The sequence below is a fragment of the Bos javanicus genome, chromosome 23 (genome assembly GCF_032452875.1).
Source record: "Bos javanicus breed banteng chromosome 23, ARS-OSU_banteng_1.0, whole genome shotgun sequence".
NCBI classification, from domain to species: domain Eukaryota; kingdom Metazoa; phylum Chordata; class Mammalia; order Artiodactyla; family Bovidae; genus Bos; species Bos javanicus.
In genome coordinates, this window is record NC_083890.1 from 49,935,457 (window position 1) to 49,957,093 (window position 21,637).

General features: G+C 53.2%; 1 protein-coding gene across 3 annotated transcripts in view; it reads right to left on the bottom strand.

Moving 5' to 3' along the window:
* Positions 1–613: 613 nt before the first annotated feature.
* The window catches only part of CDYL (chromodomain Y like), a 156,744-nt gene continuing 135,720 nt past the window's right edge, over positions 614–21,637 (bottom strand). For all 3 annotated transcript variants that reach the window (XM_061398954.1, XM_061398955.1, XM_061398956.1), the window contains 5 exons: positions 9,261–9,517; positions 8,000–8,172; positions 3,223–3,433; positions 1,645–1,788; positions 614–912 (listed from right to left, as the gene is read on the bottom strand). In XM_061398954.1, the coding sequence (XP_061254938.1) occupies positions 754–912; positions 1,645–1,788; positions 3,223–3,433; positions 8,000–8,172; positions 9,261–9,517 (944 nt within the window). In that variant the 3' untranslated portion in view covers positions 614–753. The remainder of the gene's footprint in view (positions 913–1,644; positions 1,789–3,222; positions 3,434–7,999; positions 8,173–9,260; positions 9,518–21,637) is intronic.

A 21,637-nucleotide genomic window follows, 5' to 3' on the forward strand; every position in this document is an offset into this window, starting at 1 on the left:
GCATTCATGTAGTTATTTTTCAAAAGGGTCAAAAACTAATTATAAACCTGCTAAGATTAACTTATAACTTAAGATACCATACTGAAGCTAGTCAGTGATTCACTAATACTGCAAAACAAGCCTTCCCCTAGAGAGAGTGGTTTCTTCCTGTTAACTGGGTAAGAATCACACATTTAAAAAAGGAAGAATCAGTTGCTATCTCAGCATGAATCCTAGGCGTATTTTACTTTGGGGGTATATCCATCAGTGGGTGTTTAATCAGAAATACTTATCCAAAAAGATAAGTCTTCCATTTGATTTAGAATTTTCTATCTCTGAGGCTTTGGACCTCTTAGAGATAAGGATACATCTCATATCTTTCCATATTTCTATTTGGGGCAGGGATGGCGAGGCTGGCTAACACCTCTTTCTTTTCGTCTAGAAGGAGAAAAAAACAAGGAAAACAAACATTGTTTCAGACTTTTCTGACACCCAAACCAAGAAAACACACTTTTTAATACAGTACTAGCTGAAGATAACAGAAATTAGAGCCTCAAAGAGCAACCCAGAGCTCACCTTTATACTTTTACACTTGTGTGTGTATTAAGTATAAAATAATGACGTTTGGACAAAGGAGTTTTGTAGTTATTTATTTTAAAGTTACAGTACTTAAAAACTCCTTGGCAATAAATAGCTTGGCTGTCTCAAGTCCTGCTTCCCAGTAGGAGCTCCGGGCGAGCCTGGCCCGGGCGGTGAGGTCGGGCAGCCCGGCCGTCAGAACTCGTCGATCTTCCTCTGCAGGTACTTGAGCATGGAGTCCATGCCCTGAGCCGAGCCCCAGATCTTCTTCAGCACCTCGCACTCCCGCTCGTTGGCCTGCTCCAGCTCCAGCCTCATGTTGCAGCGAACAAGGGCCTTGGATTCCTCGAGCACCTGCGCCAGACAACAAGCAGGGAGTGAGCGGGGACTGTGGCTGCAAGCGCTGGTGCCTCGCAGCCCCTACACTTCTGGAAGCAAACACCAGACCCGAGGAGCCACCCAGCAAGAGGGCCGAGCGCCTTCTCCTAACGCGTGCCAGGCCTGACGAGCGTGTGACACACATTTCACCCGCTGTGGGTGCGGGGCAAACTCTCGACTTCAAAGGGCTGTTAAGCTATTTCTTGACAGCCATGCTCTCCACACCCTGGTCCTGCCCTGGCAGCAAGACCAGCTTTGGGCCTGCGCTAGCTTTGCAGGAACCCCACCGGTGATGCTCACCCCTGGAAGGCTCGCTGGGAAAGCCCGCCGAGAGGACTTCTAACCAGAACTTACTCTCTGTAATGGGTTGTTGCGATGTCTGGGACAGCTTACACGGGAGCTGTGTCAGTTAAAAGGAAATAACGTTTCACCCTCTCATTTGCTAAACGCACTTTAGCGAGTGCTGGACACACGCCAACAAAACACAAACCTACGTTCACTGAGGGGAGAAAACACGTGGAGAAGTGCAAGGCTTTGGAAACGGTCAAGAATTTAGCAAGAATGCTCTTTGTACACCTCCACGGGACGTTTCTCAGCTCCTACGTCTAACTGAGCTCCCTTGGCTCCCGCTGTGTGCAGAGGCCCAGCCTTGGCGTCTGGCTCTGCGTGCACCCTGCAGAGAAAGGGCGGAACAGGAGCTGGACGTACGACGGGGTTGCAGGAGGCGAGCTCCTTGATGCGGACCATGACTTCCTGGGTGAAGGTCCCAGGCCAGAACACCTGGGAGACCAGCCCTTTGCCGCACGCCTCCTGTGCCGTTAGCTTCCGCCCGCTGAGCAGCATTTCATTCGCCTGGAAGAAAGAAGAGCAGAGGCCAGGTGAGCCGCGGGGAGAGGTGGCAGGGAGACCCAGCCTGGAAACTCTCTGCTCCGAGTTCAGACGGTGCCCAAGGGTGAAGCAAGCACTGGCCGGGGACTCTTATGGAACCTAAGGGTCTCATGCAGAGCAGAACCACACAGACTAACCAAGAAATCTAAGGTCCATCTGCTGTAGATCTAAAGCTGCAGCGACACGCGGCTCTGGGGGCGGGCCTGGATGAGGGGGGCGGGGAGCCGAGCTGAGGCGGCAGGGGGCGCCCACCATGCGAGGAGCAGCGGATGCAGCAGGGCCTTGGGTGGCACCAGGCAGAGGCCCTTTGGGGGTGATGGGGGCCAGGTCTCCACAGGCTGGGACCCAGGGGGGCAGGTGTGGCCGCCCCTCCCGAAGACACGTCTCTCCTCGCAGCTCTGGGAGTGGCAGGTCCCATGGGCCTCAGATCCATGACCGCTGCCCATGGCCACAGGCAGCAACCAGTGTCCTCCTGCCTCACCAGGACGGCCCCCGAGGCCCACAGGGGGCAGCCGGGTGGCGGGAGATGGATCGTCCGTTTCCTGCCCCTTTTTTCCCCTACTAATTTTAACGTCTGGCAGGGCCTCCTGCCTGAGGCAGGGATCCCGTCGAGGCCTCCTGTGTGTCTCTCCCAGGCAGGGGAAGGCGAGTTCTGAACCCAGAAGAGCGGCCCGCGCACAGGCCGGAGGTGGAGCCGCCCCCGTCCCTGGCTGCCCAGCTGCTGGAGGCCGTCAGGACAGCCACCCGGACCCCCAGGGACTCTGTCAAAGGGCAAAGCTGGAGCCTGCGCTCAGCAACGAGACACAAAGCCACCAGCCGCTCTGGTCCACGGCAGGCGCGGCGCCCGGAGCTCCCGTGGGCGGGGCCGCCTCAGTTTGGCTTCTCCACGCCCACCTCCCCAGTGACGGCTTCTATAGCCGCCGCCGCCCCCACCCCACCCCCTGCCCCCACCTCGGCCTCCTGCCCTGGTCGCAGGAGCAAGGACCACAACACAGCCTTTCCAGAGATCCAGAGCTACAGCCCGGACTCCTGGTGTGGCGGGTTATGCGGCAGAGCAATTCTGCCCCTGAGGCGTCCCCCAGAAGTGCAGCTACCAGGCTATCAGGTCAAGGCCCTTTCCGCTGCAAACTCTGGTTGGTTTGGGTTACAGACCAGGTATTCACCACTGGGGAGGATCAGTGTTAATTATGCAGACACGGCGGCACCTTGCCAAACGGTGTCAATAAACAGGCTATGAACCAAAGCATGACAACTTCCCACGGGTTCACGAATGAGGACAAGAGCTGAATGATGCGAGTGTTTGATGGGAACCGCCCATAGAGCGACACCTGTCTACAGTTAAGAGAAGCGGTAACCGAGGACGGTTCCCAGGACGACATGTTCAGAAGGGGTACTCACAGATGCTCCTCCCATAATCTTCGGGAACATGACGGTGGAACAGCCGTCTGGACTCTGCCCGAAGGTGGTGTAGGGCGTCTGGAACCACGCCTTTTCATTGGCCCAGACCACGTCACAGAGAGGCAGAATGGATGCGCCTAGCCCAATGGCTGGGCCATTCACGGCTACGATAATAGGCTTCTTGAACTGAATGAAGGTGTTCACGAAGTTTCTAAAACAGAAAACAAATGGAGGGTTACTCAAAACACTGCATATTTGAACAACAGAAAGAAATCTACTTGTATGGAATTCAGTACATCAGGACGTGAAGGCCGTGTGCGTTGACCGTAACAGGCTGATGGCCAGTTACGTAACTGACGGCCTTCTGGCTGCGAAGGGCCCTGGCCTGTACTGCTGTGCTGCAAAGGCTGAGCAGCGCCCTCGAGGCCGGGCAAGCACCTGTCGCTACAGGACCCACGTGAATTCCCAGGGAGCAGCACAGCAGAGGGTGCTCTCAGCTTGGGCTCCAGGAACCCCTCTTTCCCTGATGACAGGGAGGAGCCCAGGAAACCTGAAAGGCTGCAGACCAGTCCAGCAGCTCTCCTGCAGGAAAGAGGGCGCAGGGCCACACGGACAGCCTGGGATGGGGCAGGAGCCTCAGGGCCTGGGTCTGGACTTGGTCTGTGATTTCAGACAGCTCACTGATAAACTGAAAACACGGATATTCCTGAGTTTATATGGACAGGATGGAGTGACTCAGACGCAGAGACGAGATGCTCAGAGGCTGGTGTAAGACCCAAGACCCAACAGAGCACCCCCCAGCCCGACACACGTCTGCACAGCACCTCCTGCCACTTGCGATGACCATCGACCAGGCCTCCCAGGGGGCCTGGGTTCCCCCACACAGGGGCGAGGGGTCTCACAGCCCAGACAACGCCGCTGGCCTCTGTTTTAGGATCAGGCTGGAAAACTAGGCTGCTCTTCAGTTTAGGGCTGGCTGGTGCAGCCTCCTCCCCACGCTGGAATCTTAACTACGTTCAGAGGCTGCGTCTTGTGAAGACTGAACACAGTGAAGAAAAGGACAAACACACTGGAAACGAATACAAGATAATTCCTTCAAGGCCATCTGAGCCTTGAAGGCTCAGGACAGAATTCCAGATTCTAAACCCTACAGCCCCAGCTGCAGTACCAAAGGTAACAGTCTGGGTGCTGGTCCCGACAATTCAGCAATTTAATCTGTTCAGATAGGCTCTGAAAGTCACAACTTAGCATGCGGTCTCCCCTCCTCTGCAGACGCAGGCATGGATTTCTGGCAGGAGGAGGTGTAGGGGGGTGGGTGGGTGTGTATACAGTGGGGGGAGGGGGCCTCAGTGTTTGGCAGCTGCACACCTCACTCAGGGGACTGTTCTCCAAGGCCTCTGCAGTCAGCCCTCAGCCCACTCAGGGTCCCCGGAGGTTGGGGGGATTGAGAATTAACTCACGCCAATGAATGAGAGCGTGGGGTCCTGTCAGGAAGATCACCCTGGGATTCAAGGACACAAAGAGAGCCAGATAACCTCCAAAACAGGTCCTTGAAATAATCCCAGACCATCTCCATGAAGCTGTTCAGTTCTGCCACCTTCTGAGGATCAACGAACCGTGATGGAAATGCATCATCTATGCTCAGTTACAGACGACTGTCAACAAAGTAACTGCCAAGCTGTCTCTCTGACTTAGAGCAGACATTTTCCCCAAGTGGCCCCGCATTCAGCTGCTGTGAACGGGGGCAAAGTGGAGACGGCTCCAATACTGACAACTGGGAACCACGGACAGGGATGGTAGCTTCACAAGGAAGAGGGGATCAAACCAGTGTAACAATAGAGATCCTAGAGAGCAATGGTAGAATCCTAGACTGCAAGGAGATCGAACCAGTCCATCCTAAAGGAAATCAGTCCTGAATATTCACTGGAAGGACTGATGCTGAAGTGGAAACTCCAATACTCTGGCCACCTGATGCGGGGAGCCGACTCATTGGAAAAGACCCTGATGCTGGGAAAGATTGAGGGAGGGAGGAGAAGGGGACGACAGAGGATGAGATGGCTGGATGGCATCACCGACTCAATGGACATGAGTTTGAGTGAACTCCGGGAGTTGGTGATGGACAGAGAGGCCTGGCGTGCTGCAGTCCATGGGGTCACAGAGTTGGACACGACTGAGCGACTGAAGTGACGACAGAGAAATGGTAAAGGGAAGGGGTACTCCACGCAGCACTAATCCTTCTCATGCTGTATGTTTGGAGAAATGTTTGGAGCTGAACTTTTCCCCCTAAGAAAACGAGTTTTCTTTTTTCTCTTTGCTTGGGATGATAGCCTTCTCTACACCTGGGGCCCCTCCCGGGAGCAGCATGAGCAGACCAGCCTGCCTGGGAGTGGACACCATCGCCCCTCCTCAGAGGACGCGACCGCGCCGTGCCGAGGACCCTGAGATGCCAGAGCGAACACAGTCTGCAGAGAAATCCGTTTCATGTTAGAAACAAACAAAAGCTGCCAGATAGAAGCTCACACAACTGCTCTTCTGCTCAGCAGAAACACGAGGGCTCAGCCCCGCGCTGCCGGAGGTGGGAGGCAGGAGCTGCCTGGGCCCCGGATGCTCGGGACCGTCTGTCTGCTGCTTTGGGGGGCGTAATGCAAGCGTATTTTAAACCTTAAAATAAAAATGCATGAGCATTCAGATGTGCCCCATACAATACACTGAATTTAAACTTCAGTTTCCTCTCAACTGAGTGAAAGGCTATGCTGGGAACAGTGGGAAGGAAAGAGATTATATTTGCCACAAAGTTAGCTTGATTCTCATAAATGGTGATCTATAAAATATGGCATTTTTTCTAATAAAAAATTCAATTCCAAAAAAAAAAAAAGTGAAAGTGAAGTTGCTCTTTGCGACCATGGACTGTAGCCTACCAGGCTCCTTGGTCCATGGGATTTTCTAGGCATGAATACTCTGGATTGCCGTTCCCTTCTCCAGAGGATCTTCCCGACCCAGAGATCGAACCTGGGTCTCCTGCATTGCAGGCAGGTTCTTTACTGTTTGAGCTACAAGGAAGACCTTTAAAGCTTAAAAAGACCGTTCAACAAAATCGAAGTTCTATCCATTCTTTTGGAGAATATTTGCCATCCCAGACCTCACCAAAAAGGTTAAAAACCCCCTACAAACGGTGAGCCTGACAAACGCTTTGGGGAAACAGGAACTGAGCTACCCAGGGCCAGTCCCGCCCTCTCTCAGCTGAGCTCCCCTGCACAAGTGCGTCTGGGCCAGGACTGAAGGCGACAAGGTCAGGGTCAAGGGCCCGTTTCCTCACAGGCTCTGCTCCCTCCTCAAGCCTCAGCTCCTCCTGGTTCCACGGACTCCAAAAGTCTAACACTATAAACTGATCTCTAATAACTTTATCACACGTGTGCTGAATATTTTTATCACAGTTAATCTGCAAACTGGTTACCACCACCAATCCCAGCCAGGGTTAGCCCCACAGACACACGAGAAGCTCACAGTCTATGCCTGACCTTCCTAGTTACTACCTTCCTTTTGGAAACTCAGCGGTGCTGTTCTCTGCCCAAAGAGTTAAGGAATTTGAGGCAGGACATCACAGAAACAAACAAAAAATATACACAGTAATAGCTTTGCGTGAATAAGCCAACTTTACACACAAAACATGAATTTCAGCGCAAATGAGCCAAGATAAAGGTTAAGTCGATCCGGTGTGACTATTTTTCAGATCCTGCATTAACAGAACTTCACATCGACAGAACACATCATTTAGAGAAAAACTGAGTGGATTTTCCTAAAGCAAGATTTGGCATTTCCCTAGACGACCAATCCAGCTTTTTGTGGGGCATCCTGGAGTCTCAGAAATGGAGTGGGTTGCTGAAGAAAACAAGCATTTAAAGCACCTGGGGTTCAACACACGAGATGGCTGCTGATTTTTCTTCCTCAGCTCTGTCTGATCCCAACAATACAAGCCTGTGCCACGGTCAAGGGCAACCCCGCCTGGGATGGGGTGGGGGAGGCACGGGGGGCCTCAGAGAGCCATGTACGGGCGGGGCGGGGGCCGGAGCTGGGGTAGAGAAACCAGCTCCCGAATCACACCGTGAGGTGGGAACTCACTGTGATCTCACGGAAAACATGCAGCCGCCACCTGAGGCATGAGTGTTTGTATTTTAGAAAGAACGTTCGGTTCAGTCGCTTAGTCGTGTCTGACTATTTGTGACCCCATGGACCACAGAATGCCAGGCTTTCCTGTCCCATCACCAACTCCTGGAGTTTACTCAAACTCATGGCCATTGAGTTGCACCCTTCTTGTGTGACGTTATAGAACTAGCGTGTCATAAAGCCTAGTTGATTGATTCTGGAGTTGACCAAATGTAAGTTATCACATGAAGGAGGGGGCATCTGTGCTGCAGGCCCTGAACACACATGCTGGATACTCCAGCCATGTGCTGCCCTGGGCTCTCCCCCGGACCCCACCCCGCTCCAACACATGCTGGGCTCGAGCCAGCCTTGACATCGGCTACCTGCTCGAGGCAAGCTGCCCACAGAACAGACAGATGTGTTAACTCTTGCTAGCAGCGGGTCTCAGGGGAGGAGACCCATCATGGGGTCTGGTTCATGCCGGTCATCTTGCGGACCAGGATGCGTACCTGATGGCCTTAGCCATCTTCCGGAGAGGAGACCCCTCACTCCTCTCATCACTTTTCTCAGGGGAGGAGACCCCCACCAGCAGGGTCCGGCTCACGCCGGCCGTCTCGCGGACCGGAGTGCGTACCTGATGGCCTCGGCCATCCTGGCGCTCTCCCTCTTGCGGTCGTCCGTCAGGCGCCGGATGAAGTAGATGAAGTCCAGGCCGCAGCAGAAGACGCTGCCCACGGCACTGAGCAGCACCAGCTTGCTGTCGTCGGCCGCGGCCGTGCTCAGCGCGCTCTGCAGCTCCTTCATCACCTGAAAGGCACCCAAGAGCGTCTCCTCACTGCACCATCCCGACTCGATTCACTGGAAGCGGGTTCACGGCCTGACACTGCTGCCCGCGTCTACCGAGTGGCTCGCAATTTCCTTCTTTTCTGAAGCCAGGGGTGTGGAACAGTGGGGACCAAGTGTCGTCACAGAGCCCGTCAGGAACGCAGTGTAACTTGGGGGGAATGTGCATCTGAGTCGCTAAGCAGTGCTGTCCCCGTGGCTCCCGGTGGGCGAGTTCTGTTCTATCCTCTTGGCATTTCTGCAGTTTGGACAGCAGGTGGCACATGCCACCAGTGCAAAGAAGCGGCTGGTCTGGTTTTGCTTCGTTTTTTGACACCAGCCTCCCATTCTTGGGACGGAAACCTCAAGTTTGGTGCCCAAGTGCAGTAAGAGGAGGCACAGCATGGAGGTGTTTTCAGTGGACACAAACCATTTAAAACGGTCCCTACGAAGCATTTACAAACACCAACGTTCTAATGAGGTGCCGGGGACCAGCCTGGACCTGGTGCCCCCTGACCACTGGCCGACACCCGAGCTGAAAGCCTGACCTACCATCCACAAGTAGGAAACGAACTATCAGAACTTACCATTTTAAGCATGAAATAGCTCAGGTTCAAACACCTCTGATTTTAGATATGTCACAGAACTAAGCTTTTGAGCCTCTGGGAGCACCCGTCTCCCTCACCCCCTGGAAGCTACTTAACGACCAGCAATAACCGTGTAGGAATCACCGCAGCTGAAGCGCCACTCCATGTGGAGCTGGAGGCTGAAGGGAAGGAAGGTGGGGTGAGCTTCTGCAGGGCTGGACCCCAGGGGGCCTTAACCACGCCTGAACCGAGAGCTCTGGGAGCACACACCTCACACGTGATTCCAGGGAGGCCCACCCGCCGACCTGGGCGGATGAGGGGCTCTTGGCCAGGAGGTGGGTGCTCAGGGCACCCTGCACCTCCCAGTTCGTAGCTGGACCCGGCCCTGGGCGGGCGGGCGGGCGGGGGAGTAGGGCCCAGGGGAGCCGGGGCTTGGCCTGCGGGCCCGGAGACAGCGGCCCCCGTGGCCCCCGCGGCAGCGCTCACCTCCGGGTTGAGCGAGTTGTTCTCGGACGACTTGGTGGACAGCAGGATGTGGGTGAAGCCGTCCTGCTTCCGGACCACGATGTCCCGGTACCTGTAGGCGCTCTCCGTCTGCCGCACGCTGAAGCGCAGCCGCTTGTCAAAGGGCTGGTCTCGCCTGTCGTCGATGAACTTCCTCTTCCCGGCCGTCACGCCCGTGACCGACGTCTGCAGGGTGGTGGTCCCGTTGGCCGTCAGCGCGTCCATGAACGGGGAGGTGCCTGTAGGGGCCCAGGAGCACAGTGGTGAGCACCCACCCCCAGCCTGCCCTTGACTGGGGAGAAACGCCCACGACAGACCCAGGGCTGACCAACAGTCCAAGGTGAGAGACCAGAACCTCTGCAGAGTCTGCTTTCAAGGGCGTCTGCTGTCCCCACATGTCTGACAAGGAGCTTGCCCTCAGCCTTCCCTCCTAACAAAGACAGACGGGAAGGAACAAGCTGGGGGGAAGCTGCAGGACTTGAGACTTTTGAAGAATGGAACTCAACAAGAACAGCTCTTGTGAAGAGGACATGTCCTGGGCGTGAGAAGTTGAAAGAAAAAAGGAAACGGATTCAAAGAAATATTACTAGAGCCAAGGCCGTCTGGCACTGAGCCGAGACTGCTTCCGGGTGAGGGTCCACTCAGACAGACGCGTGAAGCAGCCCCCAGCTTCTGCAGGCCCGCGGCCCCCGGGCCGCTTCCACGGGAGTATGGGCCTCTGTCCACAGTCCTGGTTCTGCTGCGTTTTCAAAGAGCCTCCTAGGCGGCTGGAGACAGTGTCCCCGCCCGCCACCCGGAAGGCCCATCCCGCTGAGACTCCTCGCTCCCAGTACAGGGGGCCCAGGCTCGACCCCTGGCCAGAGAACAAGTGCCCACACACTGCAACCAAGACCCTGCACAGCCAAAGGGGTAATTTTTGAAAACAGAGTTCAAACGTTAAGGCAAACAGTTATCCTCCTCCTGGTGTGAACCGTCTGAATATCATCTAACCTGGTAATAAATGTATAGAGCCTCTGGGTGGAGGAAGGAAGGGAAAGAGACCTAAGAAAACTGGATGAGACTTTACTAACGCAATGAGAGAGAACATGATGAACTACGAGTCAAATATTTCCTGTAATGTGAAAGAAGACAAGCTGGAGCCGCTGGAGGATTGGGGAGTGGACGTTCAGCAGTCAGATCATTTTCCTGCTAAAACAGGCAGACTTGCATTCAGTTGGTGGAACTGGAGATTTCTGAAGTTAAAAGCAGATTCACTCTGGGGAAAATCTGGGAGTGGTAATACATATACAGTACAAGACTAAAAAAGCGCATGGCAAAAGGCCTCCCCCCATCAGCCTGGGACCCATCACCACCCGGGTCATGGAGTCTGGTTTCCAGGTCTCCTCAGAGACAGGCTCTACACACAGCAGCACATACTACACGACGCTTCCCTCTCACCCACTGCTGACAGACCCGCGCAGTGACGTTCGAGACCCAGCGGCCTGCCTCGCTCGCCTTCACCAGTGTCTCAGGTGCTGTCGTCCATCACCAGCTCAGTCTCCCTGCGCTTTTCTAAGGCTGCTCAGTGGTCCCCTGAACGGACGGTCTGTAATGCTGTTCACCAGCGACCCTCTGATGCTGCCGCTGAAGCCGCAGCGTGTACCCCGGGCTGTGCTGCTCCTTCCAACGTGCCAGCAAACCTGCAGGGTCACTGCTGATGGACTCGGAAGCTGAGTATTTCTAACGGAAGAGCGTTTGACCAGCGGTCACCAGCGAGGGGGCACTGCTGGGTCTTCTGAGGAAGCCCTCAGGTGCCCTTCCTGTTTCTTTTAACCTTCAGCCCATCCTGCACTTGTTACAATGCAGTTTTAAGGTGCTGGGGGCGAGGTGACGGAAGGGAGGTGAGTGGATGGTGGAGGTGCCACGCCACCCGGAGGGGCGGGAGCCCATGGCTCACTTGAGCAGGGGGGACAGCAGCCAGGCTGTCAGGACCCGAGCTGTTAACTGGCACGGGGCCGGCCCTCCCACCCTGACCTGCTCCTCACGTCTTCAAGGGCCCCCCGGAGACCCCTGTCCACAGAGGTGGAACTTCCAGGCTACGGGTCCACCAGCCTGGACACGCGAGCTTGGCGGCAAGCTCTGCACCTCTGAGGCGGCAGGTCTTGCGGAGCTCTCCGTGGTTCTGCATGTTCAGACGTGGACTCCTGCTGGCTCGTGTGACCAGCCCTGCTGAACTGGCCTTCACCTCCCTGTTGACACTCTGCTGGCTCTCGGTGGACATCATGGGCCCTGCAATCTCGCCCGGGGCTCGAGCCCCACCCCCACCCCAGGGGCCTTGTGACGGCCCTCTTTGGGTGGAGAAGTGCTCACAGCAGGGCTGACCTTGGGCGCACAGGCACCAGTCTGGGGCCACCTCCCTCCTGACGTCTGTGCCCGGCCCGTGCTCCCCTGGGGCCTCTGGACTCGCTCTTCCCTCTGCCTGGAACGTTCTGGGCCTGGAGCTCTGACAGCTGCTTTCTTCTGCTCATCTCAACGGCAGCTACAATGCCGCCTCCTCTTGGACCCACGTCCACGGCCCCTCCTGGCACCATCCACGTGCTGGCCCATTCTGGTTTTTTCAGTCCTCACCCCAGCTCTGTTCGTCTCATCTGACTTTTACTAACAAATTGTGGCTGGACGCCACCAAGCTCCTGAAGGCAGGGTCCCCTCTATCGAGCTCACTGACGCACCCCCAGCGCTCAGAACACATGGTCACCGTTGACCGAACAAACGAGGGGAGAGAACCCTGACACCCCTCAGCCCAGCCCCCTCCGCTCCGAGGGGAGGGTCAGAGGGCTACCCGGCCTCAGGACAAGCGGGGACCAGAAAGCCGCACCGCAGAGCAGAAGCCATGGCTCAGGACTCAGCGAAGAGGCAGACGCTGAGACCCAGGGCAAAGCTGCTCCCACGGCAGAGCCCGTGCGACACAGGCGCAGCCCGCCTCAGACGTGAGCCCCGCCTGATGGAGACGCAGGAGCCGACAGCTCCTGGGGCGGGGGGGGGCGGCGGCGCCGAGACCACCAGCCGCTTTCCTCGGAGGCACCGCCGTGAAGTCCAGCCAGGAAAACCCACGTTTTAGTGCCGCCCCGAAACAAGTTTTATTTTAGAATGTCCTAAGAGCAAAAGAGATACCCTCAAACAGGTACTGCTGACCTGTTAAAATTCACTGCTACAGAAAGTGTATTTCTAAAATGAAATGTGCTTCCAACCACAAGAGAATCAGTCTCTGGATTTCCTCACTGGCCCACGAGACCCAGAAAACGGAACAAAACCCACCACACGACCGGTTCAGAGCGGACTCCGGGCAGCGAGGACCGTGTTTGCCAGCGTGAAGGAGGCGGACACGGTGAGCCCACGACTCACCAGCCATCTGCCTGGAGGCTGCGTCCACGCTACGGGCAAAGGCTGACCCGGGCGCGCAGATGGGAGGCGAGGCGGCCCAGGAGGCTGGAAGAGGAGGGCCTGGGTGTCTCGGACAGTCACGGCCATCCCTCTCTGTGATCTAAAGCCAGAGCCAGCTAGAGAGTCGACAGACTCCTCAGCCCTCCTTTACAGAGTCTGACTTTTCAAACCACTGTTATCCACACTCTCACTGAACCCAGTCCTATTTAACAATATAAAAGCTTATCATTTTATTCAGATTATATAATCTGCATGCTGCATTCATTGAGAGAAAACTTTTCAAGTAAACATGTACTAAGGGGTAGACAGGCTTTAAACCTTCTCACCACTGGCTTCCACAACACGCCCAAGGAGCCCTTTATCCATCAGTCACTGCACACGGCTCTCCTCCAGCTCCTTCCGTCACGGTCCTGGCCCACGGGGGGGCCTCTGGATTCACGGTTCACAGGCTGGCTCTGGGTGTCTTCACAGGGGACGCTGGCACACAGCAGGCGCTGCAGCGTGACTGGTGCGCCAGGAGCAATCCGAGCACCTGTGCACCCGATGCCCATCGTGAGAAAGCTTGGGCTGCGCTTCCTGGTCCCCACTCAGTGTGCACCCCCCGCCCCCCCAAGCTGAGCCCCCTGGGCCCTTGCCACCTGTGGGCCGTAAGAACTGACTCCTTGGAGCAGGGGGGCACCCAGCACAGCCGCGACACACGCTACAGATGAACACGCCTGAGCGCTGAGTACGCAGCACTGGGTCCACGCGCCTCCCGCCTTCTCAACAGCATCACCGGGGTCCCCCTCCCCCTGGCTGGTACCACCCTGGGAGGCAGGTGGCTGGAGGGGAGAGAAGGACACTTGTCCTGACTGTCAGCTAGAGATGCGTGGGACATCTCGTCCAGCACCCCAACCCTGCTCTATCTGCCCCGCTTCCAGTCTTTCTCCTCTCACTTGACCCCCATCAGCCTCCCCACTTTTCTGCCTTCTAGTTTGGATAACTAGCTGTGTTAGCTGTAGTCAACTCATACACTCACTGCCTGTGTCCAACTCTAAGGCCACAACAGTGCACCTCCAACCTTTCATGAAAGTACCTCTCCTACAAAACGAGAAACTTTAAAACGTCAACTTAAATAAAAATGCCTCAGGTGAATAATCCGGTTTTTCTGTAAGCTGGGTCTCTCTTGTGTCTCTGACATCCCCCTCTTGGGAATCAATCAGGTACCACCACATGCTCCAGGATGCAGGCAGGACCACCTGCATCCCCGCTTCCTGAGATGCGCTGGAGCCATACTAAGCCCGGGCCAGGGGGTTCCGAAACTTCGTACTGAGGAGCCACGTGCATACAGCATCTGTACGCAATTAACTCGTTATCTTTAAAGAGTAAAAGAACGCCAAAGGATGGAGGGTGCAAAAAAGCGGCTGTACTGTATGAAGCACACACAGAATTCCTTGAAATGACGAAACAGCTCACGAATGCCAGAGATACATGAAGGCAGGTAGATGGAAAACAGTGAATTAGATAAAAATGTACCGAGTACCAGAATTAAGAATCATTCTGAAAACCAACAGCAAAAACGACACAAGCTGTGACTCCTTCAGTTGATGTTATTTTGTTTCTGGAGGGAATCAATCTAGGAATATTAAGTATGAAAAAGCAATGAGGAGTTTAAAAAGATAAATACTGTCTTGCAAGAAAAAGTGGCAATTAATGAAGACCATGCGATTTTAAATAAATGTTAGCCAATTAAATTTCCTAAAACCTACATAGGATCTGCCTGATTAAACCAAAGATTCTGAACTGCGAGGTTCACACTCGTGTGACACTTGATGTGAGAAGTGCAACATCCCTCCGCCCACAGATTCTCAAACTGATTCACGGCAGCATCAGGGCGCAGCTTCAAAACCATGCTCCTGGGGCCATTCCCCACCACCTGGGGTTTCTGGGGTCCCTGGCAGGTAAGCAGTCCCCTTGCATGACTCTGACGCCCACTGCCTGACCAGCACAAGTTCCGTCTTAACAGGACTCTCCGGGTCCCCAGAGGGAACGGCCTCGATCAGAGGATGGAGACCAGTCAGCAGGAATGGTTCCTCCCCATCAGAGGAGGGTCGTTAATGTCCAGATGACTGGAACAGACAAACAGGGAAATCCAGAGAGACCGACCATGTGACACAGACCAAGCAGTGAAGGACACGGACCGGAAGACTGCAGGGAGATGGGAGCTGCCGAAGTGTCAACCGGGGTCAGAGATGCAGAGAGCAGTCCACACGAGCGAGTGCGCTCCTCTCCGTCAGCCACGGCAACCAGTGAACCAGAGGCGGGGTCGGGGAACCAGTGGGGAGCCTGGCAGTCCAGAGGAATGGCGACTTCACCGTGGCCCGATCAGAACTGCCCTCCCACGCTCACAGCTCAGTAGCCAAACGGTTATGTTTACAATTCTGAAACCGTTTGCAGTTCATGCCACGGAGGAGCGCAAACACCTGCTGTCAGATGGCTTCCCGTTCAGTGACGATCCTTTTCCCCTGTCCTTCCCAGAAAGCAAGAGGGGGAAACGCCAGTCACCAATGGAGAGTGTCTCAAGAAGTCACGACGGGGAGGTGGAGGGGACGACAGACATCGTGGGCCTGTTGGCACTCGGGGTTCCGGGCGTCTCACTGAATTGGTTTTACAAGATGAAAACCGAGGTCCGACGTTCAGCTGCCCTCCTGAGGTCACGGAGTCCCCATCCAGAAGGTCAGAGGGTGCCTGCAACTCCCCACTGGACCTGCCTGTCCAATGGAAAACCTCGGGGCTGTCTGTCACCTGGAACTCCTGCTGCCAGGCCAGGCATGGGGAAGGGGCAGTCTAAGCACTCAGAGAAACAGCTTCAGCTTAGCTTTGACACAAACACACACACACACTTCTGTCTTAAATAAAATATTAGCAAACATAATTTGGAACATAATTTTTACTATGGCAAAATCACACGGCATTTACCATTTTAATCACTTTTGAGCACACAGTTCGGTGGCACTCAGTACACCCACAACGATGGACAACCACCACCGCCCATCTTAGAACCCTCCGCTCCCCAAGGCGAGCCTGTGAGCCGTGGAACGCTCACCCCTCATTCTCCAGGCAACCGTCCCCCTCCTTCCCGCGTCCACGAACATCACGGCTCTAGTCGCCTCACATAGGCACAGTCGTTCCGTATTTGTTCTTCTGTGTCTGACATGTTTCATTAGCATAGTATCTTCGAGGTGCATCCCTGCTGTAGCCTGTGTAAGAACATCATTCTTTTCTAAGGATGAAGAATACTCCATTCCAAAAAAAAAAAAAAACCACATTTTGTTTATTCAAGGATTCCCTGGTGGCTCAGAGAGTAGAGTCTGCCTGCAATGCTGGAGACCTGAGTTTGATCCCTGGGTTGGAAAAATCCCCTGGAGAAGAAAATGGCAACCCACTCCAGTATTCTTGCCTGGAAAATCCCATGGATGGAGAAGTCTGGCAGACTACAGTCCAGAGGGTTGCAAAGAGTTGGACACGAATGAGCGACTTCACTTTCATTCCCCAATGGCTATCTGGGTTGCTTCCACGTTTTGCCTGTTGTGAATAACGCTGTATGGACATTCGTATTCACGAGTGGACAAATACCTGACCCTACGTCCAATTCTCTGGATGTTAACCTAGAAGTAGAATTAGTAATTCCATGGTTATATACAAATCTGTATCTGTTGACAGAAAAATAGACCATATGGTAATTCTATGTTTAATCTTATGAAGTTGTATTTAGTATTTTCCTAAATTAGCTAGACTGAGTTTAATTAGCAATTATAACCAAACTCTTGGAGAAGATCCAAGTCATGGACTGGACTGTGATGACTTCCACTTTCTTGCTAAGTTTCTCTGGTTTTCCTGGGATAGGGAAGCGGAGGACACAAACGCTAGAAAGGTTACTACAATCAAACACAAACTGTACAAGCATCTGTAGCCGGTTTAGAGTTCTTGATCTAGAGACAAAATCCTTATTAAACACAGTATTTGTTTCCCTATGGCCAGGGCTCCCTTTCTCCCAGCCAGCCTTGCAGTCTGCAGGTACACAGGAGGCCGCCTGCCTCTCCGAGGGTGGGATCTATTTGCCATGAAGTGATGGGACCGGATGCCATGATCTTCGTTTTCTGAATGTTGAGCTTTAAGCCAACTTTTTCACTCTCCACTTTCACTTTCATCAAGAGGCTTTTGAGTTCCTCCTCACTTTCTGCCATAAGGGTGGTGTCATCTGCATATCTGAGGTTATTGATATTTCTCCCGGAAATCTTGATTCCAGCTTGTGCTTCTTCCAGCCCAGCGTTTCTCATGATGTACTCTGCATAGAAGTTAAATAAGCAGGGTGACAATATACAGCCTTGACGTACTCCTTTTCCTATTTGGAACCAGTCTGTTGTTCCATGTCCAGTTCTAACTGTTGCTTCCTGACCTGCATACAAATTTCTCAAGAGGCAGATGAGGTGGTCTGGTATTCCCATCTCTTTCAGAATTTTCCACAGTTTATTGTGATCTACACAGTCAAAGGCTTTGGCATAGTCAATAAAGCAGAAATAGATGTTTTTCTGGAACTCTCTTGCTTTTTCGATGATCCAGAGGATGTTGGCAATTTGATCTCTAGTTCCTCTACCTTTTCTAAAACCAGCTTGAACATCTGGAAGTTCACGGTTCACGTATTGCTGAATGTCACCAAAAACTCTGCAAACATCTACCATCAGTTCAGGTCACAACCAGAGACACAGAGAGTCTGTGCTGTGTTCAGAGGTTTCCTGGCACAAAGGTCAGTCCTCTGCAGCCTGTCTTGTGCAGAAGAGCCCACTGCCAGCTCCGATCTTCCCTAGGGGTTCAGCTGAGCTGCCCAGAGGGCACTCATCCCTCAGGGGACTTGGGTTCCTGGATCCAGAGAAGCAGGGAGCCCTCAGTGATCAGAGGGAAGTCTGAGCGTCACTTTTACTCAGCTCAGCAGAAAAGGCAGTCGCACGTCCCAAAGCTGTTGGCAGCAGCGTCTCAGACTGAGGGCTGGAGACCCTCACTGGAGAAGTGTGCTCTCTGAAGCGGCTGATGGGAAACTTTCACGCAGGGAGTCAAATCTTAATTACAGATGCAAACTCAAGCTATTTAGTTTCGTTTTACTTATGAAAAACTAAAATAAAAAGGAAAAACTACCACCAATATAAATTCTATCGTTCTAAATACACGTATCAGGATAAGTTCCTAAAGTGAATCCAATAAGACTGGTGATGGTTTAATGCAGTGACCTTTAGTTTCTCACTAACAGCTTCCAGTTTAAGTCATATGCTGGAGAGAAAAAAGCTTAGCAAAAATCTTTATGCTGTGTCACTTTAAAGTTTCAAAAAAGGAACAGAAAATTATCAGACCCACACTCTTTAGTCCTGAAATAAAGGATTCTGAAGAAAAACAACTACAAGAAGAATAACAACTACCCACACGCTGTGCGTCTCCAGCAGGGGAAGCTTACTATTCATCTTACCTACGAAAATTTTATTTCTTGCAAAAACAACCCTACCTTATTTCACACAGGACTGAATTCGCTCAACGCTTTTCTTTATAAAACTTGCCTTGACTTTTAGAACCAGCTTTTGCAACTACTGCTTCAGTAAGAGAAGTAAGGAATCGATTATAATCTGATTTCCCTGTTTAATAGTGCCTGCCCAATAATTTTAAATCCTACATATTAAAGGAAGACATACTTGTGGTCAGATATATGTAGAGTACAACCCAGGCTGCACTCCAGATACCATCAGCTCAGTCTACATTTACTGCATTCAGTACATTCCTGGCTAAAACGCTCCAGTGCTGATTTCCTAGTGGTGGTGCAGGGGCGCCTCACAGAGGCCGAGACGCCAACACCCCTTCTTGGATCACACACTATCACCCAGAGTGAGGCTCACGAGGTCAAGGTGTTTGTGATATTCACACGGAGGCCTACTTCAGCCTTCTACCTGCAAAGCCAACAGCTAGGGACCAGGGGTGACCTCTGTCATCGGGACTTCCCGTGCTGTCCGCACGCCCCGTCGCAGCCTGGTCTTGCGAATCACGTGTCAGAGGACAGCAGAGCAGCACTCCTCCCTCGTGTAAAGCGACGCTGCTCAGTCGCGTCTGACTCTTGGTGACCCCACGGACTATACAGTCCACAGAATTCTCCAGGCCAGAATACTGGGGAGGGTGGCCTTTCCCTTCTCGGGGGATCTTCCCAACCCAGGGATCGAACCCAGGTCTCCGACGTTGCAGGCGGATTCACTGGTAAAGAATCTGACTGCAATGTGGGAGACCTGGGTTCTTCGTGTGAAATGACTTTCTCCCAACCCTCACCTCATCTCTGAATTAGCAACAGCTTAAATCAGAAGAGCACCTGCACCAACTTCAACTGTGTTCTGAAACGCTACCACGACTCGAGGTTCGCAGCTCAGTGTGTGTCTAGACGTCGATGGGCAGGAGAGATCAGTAAAGCCACAAAGGCAAAGCTGCTGAATGCACAACTCGCCCTCAACAAGGTGAAGCTGGGTGACAGCACCGCGGGAAGCTGAGGTCCTGCACCTGGTCAGCAAGAGCAGAACACAGACTTCGCTCTGGGCTTCCTGGAGGCCAGGGCAAGGCTGGAAACCCCAGTGAAAGATGATTCTAAATGAGAAATGCACTGCTTAAGTCGATGACCTGGTACTTCTAAGACCCAAGAGAAGTCCCTCCCTGAGGGTCTTGGAAAGATCAAGAAACAAACACACACACACGCAGGGCTCCCCAAACCAGAAGGAACAAGAGACAGCAAAGGCTAAGAGACAGCACACGGCGGAAGGAAAGTGAGAGTCGCGCAGGCGTGTCTGACTCTTTGAGACCCCACGGACCACATGGTCCACAGAATTCTCCAGGCCAGAACACTGGGGTGGGTGGCCTTTCCCTTCTCCGGGGGATCTTCCCAACCCAGGGATCGAACCCAGGTCTGCCACACTGCAGGCAGCTGAGCCACCAGGGAAGCCCAAGAATACTGGAGTGGGTAGCTGATCCCTTCTCCGGGGGATCCTCCTGACCCAGGAGTCCAACCGGGTCTCCTGCACTGCAGGCGGATTCTTTGCCAGCTGAGCTCTCAGGGAAGCCAAGTCCATGGGGTCACAGAAAGCCGGACATGACCGAGCACACAACAGAGCGGACCACACGCTTAGTGGCTCCCCGAGTGTACCAAGGAGGTGGCTCTCCCCGCGCTCCCCCCCACACACGAGGGTTTTCCTCCTTGAACAGACTCCAACACGGAGCCTCAGACGCAGAGCTGATCCAGGCAGAGGGGAGGAGTGGGGATGTGCCAGCCCCTCGTTGGCCCCCAGACCCGCCCGGCATGGACATGGGGCTGGACCTCCACCGCAGAGACACTGAGTGTCCCTGAACTTAGGACGCTCCATGAAAAAATGAGACGGTATGGTTTTATTTTAAAAGCAAACAGGCGGTGAGGACTTGATGCCTGTCCTCAGAGCTCAGCCGCTGGGCTAGGGTGACCACCCGGAGGAAGGGGAGGGTCACACAGGCCGCAGGGTGGGCCTGGCGCCAGAGACGGCCGCCCCGGGCTCATCACTGGCCCTTCCAGACAGGCTCTGATTGCACTTTCAGGGAGTTTTCAGACGAGAACTGGGTAAAAATTCAACCCACAGGGAACTTTCAGGAAGCATTCCCTGTGACGCTCACTCAGGATTCAGCTTCTTTTTAGTCAAGATTTCTCTCATGAGGACCTAAAGGAAATTTACTCATAGGAACACAGAATATCTTTAACGTGCAAAACATCTGGTGTGAAGAATCACCTCCCGGAAGAAGGGTAAAGTACGTTGTCTATACTGAAGACACAGTCACCCACCCAGTGACCCCGCTCCAGGGATTTAACCAAGAACACCGAAAACACAGCCACGCAAGAGCACGCACACACGTGTTCACAGCAGTGTTACGCGCAGCAGCTAAACAAGGGAGTGACCCAGACGTCCACCAACAATGTGCAATATTCACACTATAGAGTATTATCCAGCCGAAAAAGGGATGAGGCGTCCACTTACCACTGTAACACGGATGAACTCTGAAAACACACCAAACAAAGAACACAGAAAATCCACCCAGGCGATTTCATTTACGTGAACTGTCTAGAACAGGCAAACCCGCAGAGCGGAGAGCGAGTTACTAGTCGCCAGGGGCTGGGAGGAGCGTGGACAGGGGCAGGATTCCAACAGGCTAATCTCCTTCTGAAGTGAAGACAATGTTGAGGATTGGAACAGCGGCTAGGCTGCATAACAGGAGGATGTGTTTAATAAAATCTGAAGTACAGCACTTTCAGAGCACGCATTTTACGGTATGTGATCTCTATCTCATTTTTCCAAACAAAAAAATTACCTATTCAAATAACAGAACCTCAATAGATAGTTGTTGATATAACATATATGTTTACATTCAAATTACATAAGTTACCGTAAGATTAAAAACAGTGAAATCTGAACAGTCAGATTACTATTCCAAGAGGGGAACATTACAGGTCAATGCCAATAATAACTTAGGATCTTACATCTATAATATTATTTAGTAAAGCAAACGCGACCGTGTATAAACAGCATAAAGTATCATAGCCAAGCTGAGTTAATTTTAATTCTAGGAACTCAAGGCTGACTTGGTGTTTAGAGGGAGGGGATGAGGAAGGAGCAGAACCCAGAGTAACTGACTCGTTTAAAGGAACAAATGGGAAAGAAAAATCTCAACAGATGTAGGCAATGCAATATTAACTCGTGATAAAACACTGCTGGAAATAGAGTGAACCTTTTAACTAACTACGGACCCAATTCTGAACTGCACTGTATCCACGCCCTTTGCCGTCCCTGGGTCTCCCGCTGTGGACTGTGGACTCCTGCAGCCTCAAAGCTGGAACAGAGACCCGAGGGACTGTGGACAGG